This window comes from Zootoca vivipara, chromosome 6, assembly GCF_965207765.1.
Source record: "Zootoca vivipara chromosome 6, rZooViv2.hap1.1, whole genome shotgun sequence".
Taxonomy (NCBI): Eukaryota; Metazoa; Chordata; class Lepidosauria; order Squamata; family Lacertidae; genus Zootoca; species Zootoca vivipara.
This window is the reverse complement of record NC_142589.1, coordinates 39,073,421-39,084,603: the sequence shown is the minus strand read 5'-3', so window position 1 is coordinate 39,084,603 and position 11,183 is coordinate 39,073,421. Positions and strand designations below refer to the sequence as shown.

At 46.0% G+C, this 11,183-nt stretch overlaps 2 protein-coding genes across 2 annotated transcripts; one reads left to right on the top strand and one right to left on the bottom strand.

The window, feature by feature from the left end:
* Positions 1–3,898: 3,898 nt before the first annotated feature.
* Positions 3,899–8,208, top strand: TMED6 (transmembrane p24 trafficking protein 6). The gene is made up of 4 exons (XM_035118123.3): positions 3,899–4,232; positions 6,191–6,317; positions 7,189–7,340; positions 7,695–8,208. The coding sequence occupies exons 1-4, from the start codon at positions 3,918–3,920 to the stop codon at positions 7,926–7,928; spliced, it is 828 nt and encodes a 275-aa protein (XP_034974014.2). The 5' UTR covers positions 3,899–3,917; the 3' UTR covers positions 7,929–8,208.
* A 305-nt stretch (positions 8,209–8,513) lies between these two features.
* NIP7 (nucleolar pre-rRNA processing protein NIP7) lies at positions 8,514–11,109 on the bottom strand. Its single transcript, XM_035118124.3, has 5 exons — positions 10,993–11,109; positions 10,239–10,325; positions 9,376–9,514; positions 9,014–9,154; positions 8,514–8,900 (listed from the first exon to the last, which is right to left on the bottom strand). Exons 1-5 carry the CDS (start codon positions 11,046–11,048, stop codon positions 8,781–8,783), a joined length of 543 nt encoding a protein of 180 aa, XP_034974015.1. The 5' UTR covers positions 11,049–11,109; the 3' UTR covers positions 8,514–8,780.
* Between the last annotated feature and the right edge of the window lie 74 nt (positions 11,110–11,183).

Here is an 11,183-nt window from a genome sequence, read left to right as displayed (position 1 = left end):
GATCCTTTAGTAAATGTTGAATTTGTTGAATTTGAAGCCTGTTTAAAGTTAATTCCCATTTTTTGTACATTTTGTTACTGGTCTTACTCCTGTAAAAAAAATCACACAGTCTGAAATAACCCAATTTTACCCTGTTCTTTATTTTAGCTTTTAAAGTATCATCTTTCAGACTGGCCTATGTCTGCAGAGCAGTGAGCAGTGAACAACCTGGGAAGAGTCAACTTCCATTTTTTCCGTATCCTCAGTTTAGTTTGTAAATATGGGTTATTCATTTGGGCGATAATTTTAAGGATTAAGGTTTTTGAAAGATAAAGCACATAGCAGACCTAGGGCTATTTGTTTTTCTTCCAAATTAATCCATTTCTTACCATCATTCATAATCAAGAAAGCCTGCTGTCTCAATTGGAATTCAACATGGTATACTGAGAGGTTTGGTAAACCCCTTCATTAAAAAAAGAAAAGAAAAGATTTCATGTGCAACCTTGAAGACTTACCTTGAAAAATTAAACAATTTTACTTTGCCATTTGGACGTTGGAGAAAAGTAGGGAGGACCTGAAAAAGGGACAGAAAATGGTGAATTAACATATGTACTGCTGCAATAGAGCCTAAAATGGAAAGGTTAAATTTGTTCCATTTTTTTAAAGTCTGTGTTCATTTTTAAAATAATGGGATAATTCAGTTTAGATTCATGGTTCATGATTTTTAGAATTAGCACACCCAAGTCTCCAAATGCAGACTATGACATGTGTGTATTTGAATCAGTGGTGGAAGACTGAAAAACATTGATTTTCCAATGTTTACTCTTAAGCCTGTCACTTCAGAAAAAGATATTAATTCTTCCATTAATGCACAGGCTGACCCCTTAGGGCCTTTCATCATCACAACAATATCATCTGCATACATTGTCAACAGATGTTCTTCGCCCTCTCTCGAATATCCTTTTAGATTTGGATTAAGACGTAAGATATTAGTGAATGGTTCAAAAGAGAAGGCGAGGAGCAGTGGCGACAAGGGACAACCTTGTTTTGTCCCGTCCCCGTCCCCCCCTCCCCGAGATTGCAGTTGCTGAGGAGTCCATGTTATTAATTCTTAGAGTAGCTGAATTATTTGAATAGAGTTTAGCTATTGCTGTAATAAGGTGATTGCCTAGTTGGCATGTCTGCAAAATCTTAAGAGATAACACCATTCCAGACCATCAAAGGCTTTGTAAATATCTAAGGAACATAAAGCCAAGAAGAATGGTTTGGTGAGGAATTGTGAATCACATTCAGCAAACAGTCTTCTTATGGGATTCAAGATATGCCCAAGGGCTATGTTTCGTCTATATGTATTAAATTCCTAATTATTAGATTTAAATGTGCAACTAAAATTGAGAAGAATATAATCTGGTCCTGATTCAATAAGGTAATTGGCTCGTATGAGCACACCTGTGCTTCATGCCTGGCTTTAGAAGGACAGTTATTCTGGATCAACACCTATGTATCAGCGCCTGATTACTCTTGCAAGATGGATAAAGTTGACAAACATAAAAGTGCGAGTAGGTCTTTGTATTTCTTTAAAAATGTTGCCAAGCCCATCGGGACAAGGGCTCTTATACAATACTTCAGTTAATAGCTTGATCAATTCCTTCTGCAGAATGTTATCTTTTGTTGTGCTTTCTTTGTTAAAGGTTTGATACCACATCTTCTCACTTAATTTTTTTTCAGGTAAAGGGTTTTTTGAGTTATATAGCTCTTTATAAAACTCCATAAACATATTACCAATCTGATTTTAGTCCTAGTTACAGGTAGGACTGTAGCCGTGTTGGTCTGCCGTAGTCGAAACAAAATAATTTCCCCCCTTTCCAGTAGCACCTTAGAGACCAACTAAGTTTGTCATTGGTAAGTCATGAGTGAAAGTGCCATATTTAAGGTGCATATTTAAGGTAATAATTTATGTAAATTGCTTTCTTTTGAGAGCCCTGGCTAGCATTTTGGAATGTTTATTACCATGTTCATATAATTTTTGACTCACAAAGATTTGCCTATTGTCTCCATATATAACACTTCTAATTCTGATCTTTTGTGTTCCAATTTTCTAAGGATTTCATTAGAACCTGTTTCAAAGTGCTCCCCCTCCCAACTTCTGTATTTCATGTTCCTTTAACAGGCGCTGCTCCTAGGGTTGCCAGACTCATTAGAGGACAAGACTTCTGTGCCTTTAATTGCCTTGCTCTCTTTTGAATCTGGAAACCTTAAAGAGAAACCAGGAGACCCTTTGTTTCGTTTCCAAGCAAATTTCCTCTGTTGAGTCTGGCAACCCTAGCTGCTCCCCATGATAGTTAAGAGGAATCTCCACCAAGCTATTTGGTTTGGCACTAGCATTCCAGGCGTTCTGGGGCAGGACAAAGAAGAAGAAGAAGAATTTGGATTTGATATCCCGCTTTATCACTACCCGAAGGAGTCTCAAAGCGGCTAACATTCTCCTTTCCCTTCCTCCCCTACAACAAACACTCTGTGAGGTGAGTGAGCCTGAGAGACTTCAGAGAAGTGTGACTAGCCCAAGGTCACCCCAGCAGCTGCATGTGGAGGAGCAGAGACACGAACCCGGTCCCCCAGATTACGAGTCTGCCACTCTTAACCACTACACCACACTAGTTCTCCCATTGGGGCAGATTGTTCCTGTCACCACTGTTTCTCCTGTTCTTTTTTTTAGCTGGTGGTACTGCTTGAACTTCAAATGTGTTGTAGGACATGCTCGCTTATGTGAGTCCAAGAAGTGGCTGGTTGTGTAGCGTGGATGGAGCCAGACACCACATGCAAAATGGGTTGTGGCTGTGCTTTCCCTCTGCCTCACCACCAAAACTACACAGATTTTGAAAGTGGCTGTCTCCCCCCCCCCCATGAGCAGATCTTATCCCAGAGGGGCCCTTTCTTATCTCAGCTGCTGGGAAAACTTCCTCCTGCAATACACACTTTGTCCTTCAAGCACCAGCTGCTACAAGCAAGCAGAGTTTGTGCTTTGGGAGAACTTTTGAGTAACAAGGAGACAACAAGGATTTGTGCTGAAGTGGGTGGAATGGAATGCAGCCACACTCTGGGCAAAGAAAAAGGCAAACTAGTCAGGGCAGTTTCTTCCCCCAACAAAGGGCTTTAGTAGGAAAGAGATACTATTTAAATCGAACTGCAGTCTTGGGACTTCAAATGCAGTATGTGTGAGTTGCAGTAATGAAAGTGTGACCTGCTTACCCTCTAGTATAGCAGATTTGATTGCTCTGTGCTTTTTGCTGTTGGGTAACCTACCTTCATCTAAGACAGAATAGATATGACCATTTCACGTTGCCTTTTGGCATAAAAACATCAGAAGAGCCCTGCAGCAGCCGGATGATCTGGTCAAATAAGGGCCCATCTAGTCCAGCACCTGGTTTTCAAAGCAGCCAACCAAATGCCCCAACAGGAAGCCTGCAGCAAAGAGTACCAGTGTGGTGGTTGAATTAGCCAGAATGTCAGGGACAGGTTCCAGCCAGGTTCAAAGCACTGAGCAGGAAAACTCCCTGGGCCAGCCACTCTCAACCTCACAGGGTGGTGGTTATGAAAAAGATGGTGTTGGAGTAACCAGGTATGCCCCCTGGAGATCTTAGGAGGAAAGGTGAGGAATCAATGTTCTGTCTGCCCCTCGGCTGCCTCCCCTGTACAGGGCCTAGTGCTCTGCTGCTCATCTGCTGCAAGAGGCTTGTGCTTGAAGGAACACTTTACCACTGCCTCCCCTAGCCTCCAGTTCTCTTGGACTACAGGTTACATCAGCACAACCATCTGAGACTAGGGCTGATGGGAATTGCAGTCCAAGAAGTCTGGCAATCAGCAGGTAGGGGGAGGAACTGCTTTCCACTGAGCTCACTCCGCGTGTCCTTAAGGCACAAGCTGCACAAACACAGGGCATGAGGGTGGAGTTAATGATTACCAGCTGCCAGCATGCTGGACTCCAGCTCTGGCACTTGCCTCCAACCAAGCTCAGCTACCTTCCCTGCGGCAAGATGCTTGCAGTGTTACCTGTGGCTGCAATGGTGGGCTTGTTGGTGGGGGGGCTGGAACTTGCCCAAGCCCGCAAGTCTGAACCTCTGAGTGGTTCCAGCGACCAGCCTCTTTTCCGTGGGGCAGACCAGTACAACTTTGGCATTGTCATCCCTGCAGGCAGCATAGAGTGCTTCTGGCAATTTGCCCATCAGAGCGGCTTTTTCTACTTTAGCTATCAGGTGGGTGCCGGTGGAGGGGGTGTTCCACAAAATACAAGGGTTGTGCTGTGGTCAAGGGGGGACAGTAATGAGCAGCCAGATTCTCTAGTAGCAGCAGAACCAGGGAAAGGGATTTAGCGCGGGGTAGAGCATCTGCTTTGCATATAGTTCTCAGCTTCCACCCCTGACATTTTAAGGGAGGGCTGAAAAACTTTCCCTGGCTGAAGCCCTGGAGAGCCACTGTCTGTCAAACTGAGGGAACAAGCAGCTAGTTTGGACCTATGGTCCAATTTAGCATAAGGCAACTTCCTATGTTTGTAACCAGCATCCCCCAGAACGCAAACTGTGGGAATCTTGCATTATCTTATTGGTTGTCATGAACCCCTAAAGTATCAATAGTCAAGCCAGATTCTTTCATTGCACCTTAAAGAACTTGGTCAGATTTAACTATCTTGCCCAGTTGAGAATACCTAGCCCTAGCCTGCATGCTGGAAGGGCTGAAGGGCATTGTGATCCAAAACATATGGAAAGCACAAGGGTTACATGGGCGAGGAAGGCTGGTGGCATTGCTGAGTGTGTTTTTTAGATTCAGGATTTTCCAGAAGTGCCATGCCATTTATCCATAAAGATGATTTAGTGACTCCCTGAAAGGAACCTTCTCTCACTCTTGGGTTTGCCAATGCTGAGGTCTCTGCCAAAGGCCTCCCTTTAGGTGCCAGCTATAAAACTGGAGCCTTCCAGCTTCTTAAACTCTTTACTTCTAAACTGCCTTGACAATCCAGCCTCAAGCACCTTGGCAGTCTCCTGTCATGGCACTTGGCCTCAAGACAGAAACATTCAGCTCCACTTTCCTCTTGGTAAACTGGATTGTTCTGAAGGGGAACAAAACCATGACCATGCTGTCAATCTAGTCATGACGCAGGAGCTGGAATCAGGAGGGTGATTCAGCTGGCACCGTGACTGGTTGATTCTAGTTGAGATTGGAAGGAAGAATTTTTTTGTTTCTTAGTAAGGGTCTAGAACAAAAATGTGGGGTTATTGTATGGGCCAGTTTCAAGGAAATAGCTCAGCTTCCTCCAGGCACAGTTCTTGGGGAGGCATCCAACCCTGAAAGTGGGAGGGTAAGGCACTCGCATATATTTGCCACCCACCAAATCAGGGATTAAGGGCTACCAACATGAAGTGGGCTGGCTGGTGGTGGCAGGTCAATTTGCTAGTTGCCCACTCCTACACTAAGTGCACTGGAAACTTGGCAAAGGTAAAGGGCCCAGTCGTGACAGACTCTGGGGTTGCAGCGCTCACCTTGCTTTACTGGCTGAGGGAGCCGGCGTACAGCTTCCAGGTCATGTGGCCAGCATGACTAAGCTGCTTCTGGAGAACCAGAGCAGCGCACAGAAACACTGTTTACCTTCCCGCCAGAGTGGTACCTATTTATCTACTTGCACTTTGACGTGCTTTCGAACTGCTAGGTTGGCAGGAGCAGGGACCGAACAATGGGAGCTTACCCCGTTGCGGGGATTCGAACCACCGACCTTCCGATCGGCAAGCCCTAGGCTCAGTGGTTTAGACCACAGTGCCACCTGCAATTCCTGTCTCATATCTGCCTGCAGAGGTTTGTGGAGAAGACACATAATCAGCATGTAACCTGTTGCTTTGAAAGTACAATGACTAAACTGTTTTGTCTGAATCTTTTGTGCATACTCTCTCATGAATTTCCTGCTTTTGCGAGAACTCTCCTTGCCGTGTGTGTGTGTACGTACGTACGTATGTACCAGCAGCATAACTGATAGGTACATCATGCCTTCCAATATGGAAATAGCAGCTCCATTTGCCTTCTGTAGCTGAATACTTGCACAGATCTGCTCTTGCATCTAAGAAACCAGAAACAAGGAAGTGGCAGGTAACATGGTAATAGCATTACCAATGCCATCCTATTTCTTGTCCTGTCCTGTCCTATCCCTATTCTATCTTGGTTTCAGGTGCAGTGGTCTTCAGGTCTCGGACATGACCAACACATCCTGGCAACCGCAAATGACCCCAATGGGCTCCACCTTGGCACCTCCCAGGATATACGGGGACAGATCAACTTCCAAACCAAGGAAACAGGTGCTTCCCTCTCTGTACACACAGCCATATCAAGAGTGCTTTCTAAACTCCCAGAACTGGCTCAGGTGCAGCCTCCAAGCAAAATAGGTGATCCTGAACATGCAGCGAGCACGTCCCCCATTGTGGACTCTCCTCCCATAAAGCCACCTTGAACTGGGTGCTCAAAGGCTGGGTTCTGAAATGGAAAACCCATTTAGTTATAAACCTCACAGGAGGAAAAATCTCTGGGCCTATGGCTCAGCAGGAGAGCATAAGATTTGAAGACCCCAGATTCAATTCCAACTATGTCTAGGCAAGACAGGGAATGTCTGAAATCTTGGGAGAGCCATTGCCTGAAAGTTTAGACAATGCTAAGCTAGGTGATCCAAAGGTCTGATTTGGTTTAAGGCAGCTTCTTATATTATCTGAGACACACCTACCACCCTCCCCAAATATATGAGGCTAGTAACTATGAATGATTTTCAGAAAGCACTCTAGGAATGACAGGCTCACTCCCTCTGAACCACTTTTTTATTCCCCCAAAAGGAAGTTGAAAGCAGATTGGTTAGATGGGCACGAGCATAATCTCCCTTGCTGCCTGCCACCCCATCTTTTACTCCTCCATTTAGGTTTTCTTTCTAGAGGGATGGACAATAACCAGGGATTCCCAGAAAAACTTTGGCTCTAATTGGATTATTGTATACAAGGGCCAAGCAAGCTATATTTAAATGACACAGGTACCCCTTTTAAAATGTAGGCTATCTTCTCAAGAGAGGGGCACGTTCCGTCTCTCTCTTACAGGCCTGAATTCAAATTGTGTTGCTCACACCCAACACCAGAAGGCCTTAAAAGCTGCTGGTCCGCCTGGCACACGTTGAACTCTTTCTTGCAGGCTTCTATCAGCTCTGTCTGAGCAATCGGTACAACCACTTTGGCTCCGTGCAGGTCTACCTCAACTTTGGGGTCTTCTATGAGGGCTTTGATCTACAAACTCCACATGAAGCTGAGAGGAAAAGACTTAACGACACACTGGATGCAATTGAGGTAACTTATTAAAGAACTAAAAATAAGTAAGGTAGCAGTGATAAAGCTGGGAGCTAGTTGGAACCTCCGGGGCTGGGGGGAAATGGGACAGATATGATCCCCTTCATGCTTGATGCAGCCTGGATTTTTTATTTTTTATTTTACCCACCTGAGTCTGACAGCTGTTAGGGAGAAGGACAGGCATCCTTTCCTTTCAGGCTGTGAAGGAAAAAGCTCCCCATGGTTGGCCAGACAGCTGGTTGCCAGGAGCAGCAATCTGTAGCCTAAGTGAAGTATCTGTGCAAAGCCACAGCAGGGACAAGGACAGACATCTGGGACTGAAGAGCTTTCCCTGCTCCACTCTTTTGTTAACAGGAGAGTACCAAAAAACTGCTGAACAGCATCTTCCAAATGTGGCGCCACTACACTTTTAGTCGGATGAAGAGCACCTCAGACTACTTCCTTCTGCAGTCCAATTACAACTACGTGAACTGGTGGTCAGCGGCCCAGAGCCTGGCCATTGTTCTCTCTGGTGTCCTGCAACTCTACTTCCTCAAGCGCCTCTTCACCACGCAGCCCACCACAGTCACCAACAAGCCACGGTGCTGAGGCTGCTTCAGAAGGCTATTTATGCCTGGCTGAAAAGCCAAACTGCTCTCTCCTTGCCACCCTCTTAACACCCGACTCACTAAATACCTGCAAGCAGCAAAGGAGAGCAAGGGCATGTCCACCTGCTGGTGTGGCTTCATTTTTGGTGGGGGGAGGGGTGTTGGCTGAAAAATCCAAGTATTCTTCCAGAGGAGCCAGAGGGGGTTGGTTGACTTGAAATGAAACTGCCACAAGTTAAAATAAACATGACTCAAAATGCAGGAGTCCTGCTGCAACCACAGCATAGGTATGTGAGATTTTTTACATTGATCCAAGAGGTACATTAAGGGCATAGTTAGTAAATGGGGGTGCGCATGCAGACACACACAATCTCCTCCACCACCAAACACAAGATTCCTTCCTCTTCCTTTAGAGGCAGCCAGCTTGGAAGCAAAGGCAGCTGCAGCAGGTAGGAAAAGAGAACTTCTAAGCTTTTGGTTCTCCATGGCTTTGTGAAACACCTCTGGTTCCCTAGCCCAAGCCCAGGGCAAAATAAAAGAGGCTGTAATGCAATCAGTTCCCTGAACATCAGATGAATCAAGATAATGAAAGGAGAAAAATGAAATAGCTTTACTGTTTCAGAATTGTAGCTCTGTCCCTAGAACTGCCAGGCCTGCAGCTACATCCCAAAGTTTTGTGACTTGTCTAGTCTCACTGTGGTCATCAGGAGACAGATATTTTGCTGGCAGTTTAACAACCTACAGTTGCACCTTCCACAGTCTGCATGAAAAGGGGCACAGGCTGGTTGAAAGCCTGCAGCTTCTATCTGAGGAGGGTGGGAAAGTCAGTCTTTGGGGCTTTCTGCCCTGCCATTTATGTCAGCGTCTCTTCGTGCCGTATGTATTCTCCAATATCCGCTTGGTGAAAAACCACGATCGCCATGGGGTCCACTTTACGGCACTCCTGCGTGGACTTGGCTGCCACTCCAAAGCCCTAAGAAAGTCAATTGGAACAAGGCAGGCATTAAGACCTTGGGGGGGGGCATTGTCTTAACTTCAAATTCACTCAGGTCCAACCATCCCACCCACCCACTATATGTCACTCACCAGGGGGACGTCAGCCATGGAATACACCACCACACCCTGGTACTGGGCAGTGCTCTCTGTGATGCGCCCCAAGCCAGACTTCAGTATGTGGTTCCCATAAAGGAAGGACTGCTCTGCCCCAGGCTTCACCCACACTTTGTACTGCATGAGAAAAAATGAGAGATATCCTCTTTGAGTTGGATTAAATGTACCACTCCACGGGTTCCCTTTCTGTGCTGTCCTTATATTAGCACAATCAAAAACAATACCCTCCTTCCCAAGAAACAGCTAGCAGGTCCCCACCCCACACAGCACTACAGGTGTTTTGACATTTTTGGTAGGATAGTGCCCGTCAAATCAATGTTCCTCTGTGCCATCTTTACCTTGGCATAGGGAGCAAGGTAATCCAGGGCAGTGATGTGGAGTCGGAACTTCTGGCTCTTGGTGAACTTTCCAAAGCAGGTGCCGAGAGATACCAGATTCTCCCGTGGGATGTTTGTAGCAAGCTTCAGAATCTTCTCACTAAGAAACAGAAAGCAAAGACTTATCATTGGGACTCAGTCTCACCAGATTCAGAAGCTCCGAAGTCATAATCAGAGCATCACTGAACCATGCTGTGGCCTGAGGCACACTCCAAGTACCTGCAGCCAGTATTGTGGCTTTTTGGTCATATGCTTCCACAGGGGAGATTGGAAGCTTTAAGGTACCTAAACCAAATCAGGGATACTGAGATGATGGAAAGGCAAGTTTTGGAATTTAATCCAAGCAACCCTAAAACAAGCAAGACCTTATAGCCACTCCTGGTGCCCAAATACAATGTGTTGCACTTGCACTGGAAGTAATAAAATGTGCCAAAAGCTGGATCAGACAAGACAGGAGCTCAGAGTTAAATTATGAGACCAAGTCCCTCCTCTCTGTCCTTCATTTGCATATGAAAGACAGTCCATGAGTACAGCTTCCCTTAGTTCAGTTCTGCTCCTTTTACATGCTCTTCTGCTGCTAAAAACACAAGGGAAGCAAGATCTCTTTCCCAGCACCTTGCAGCTCTGTAGTGAGAACAAGCAGCATCTTACAAAAGAAAACAAGCACTTTCCCCCATAGATGCCTCTACTCTTCTCCCCACCCACAGAGACGTGGATACATTCTAGAAGAGGAAGGGAGCCTTACACATGTTCAAAGATCCGTGTTATGGATGAAGGTGTTAACATTAATAACATGCCCCAGGGTGAATGTAGGGCCTCCTCACCTGAGGTAATAGACACGGTCCTTGTGCAGGCGGAAGCAGTAGGCACCATCTGGCCGGTCAACCAGGAGCTGGATGTTCTCACCAATACTTTAAAAGGTTGGAACAAAGACACACACTGTCAGCCAGTCCCCACAAAACATGAGAACAGCCCTCTTATGCTAGATTTGACCAAAGGCCCAATTAGTTCAGCCTCCTCCTCATGGCAAAAGCAAGTCAAATGCCTGCAGGGAGCCGGCAAACGGGTGGAGAACAGCAGTCATTTCTAAGACATACTGCCTCTGTATACGAAGACTTCAATTTTAAACTATTGTACTGACTTCCCTATAACCCCTGTAATTATTTTTCTGCATTAAAAACAAGACCCATCTAGTTCTCCTGCTGTTGTCTCCCAGCTAGTGGTTTTTACGTGGCAAGGAGATTAAGAAGAGCTATTCCACACTGGTACAGTCTGTCTGGGAAGGTGGGTGCCCCCTTCCCCGCAGCAGAGCAAGGGTTGCTGCCTGCCTGTAATGTTGTGATTATCCACATCCATTGGAGTAGGCTAGAGGACCTTTGCGGTATCTTTGCGCTTCCATTTTATTTTCTGGGCCAACAGCAAGAGACAGACTTCCTCTCCTCCACTGATTTCTCTAATTCCCTCTGGAAGTCCATTGGGTGAGAATCCGGCTATCTTGTGTGAGTGAGTTCCATGGGTTAATCACAAAGCCTAATGAACCCACTAGAACACAAGTGCCGCCGCCGCCACCCCGCTTACTATTTGGAGAGCTTCTCGAAGAGCGCGCGCGTTTCTTCCTCCGTGAGGGGCCGCATCGCACCTCCCGAGACAGACGCCGGAGGACCGCGTGGTTCCAATTCAGGGAAGCCTCGGGTCAAAGACGCGAAGCGGAAGTTGCAACATCAAACTAAGTTCGGGTCTCCTACACTCATAGGCTCTTCCCCCTCTAG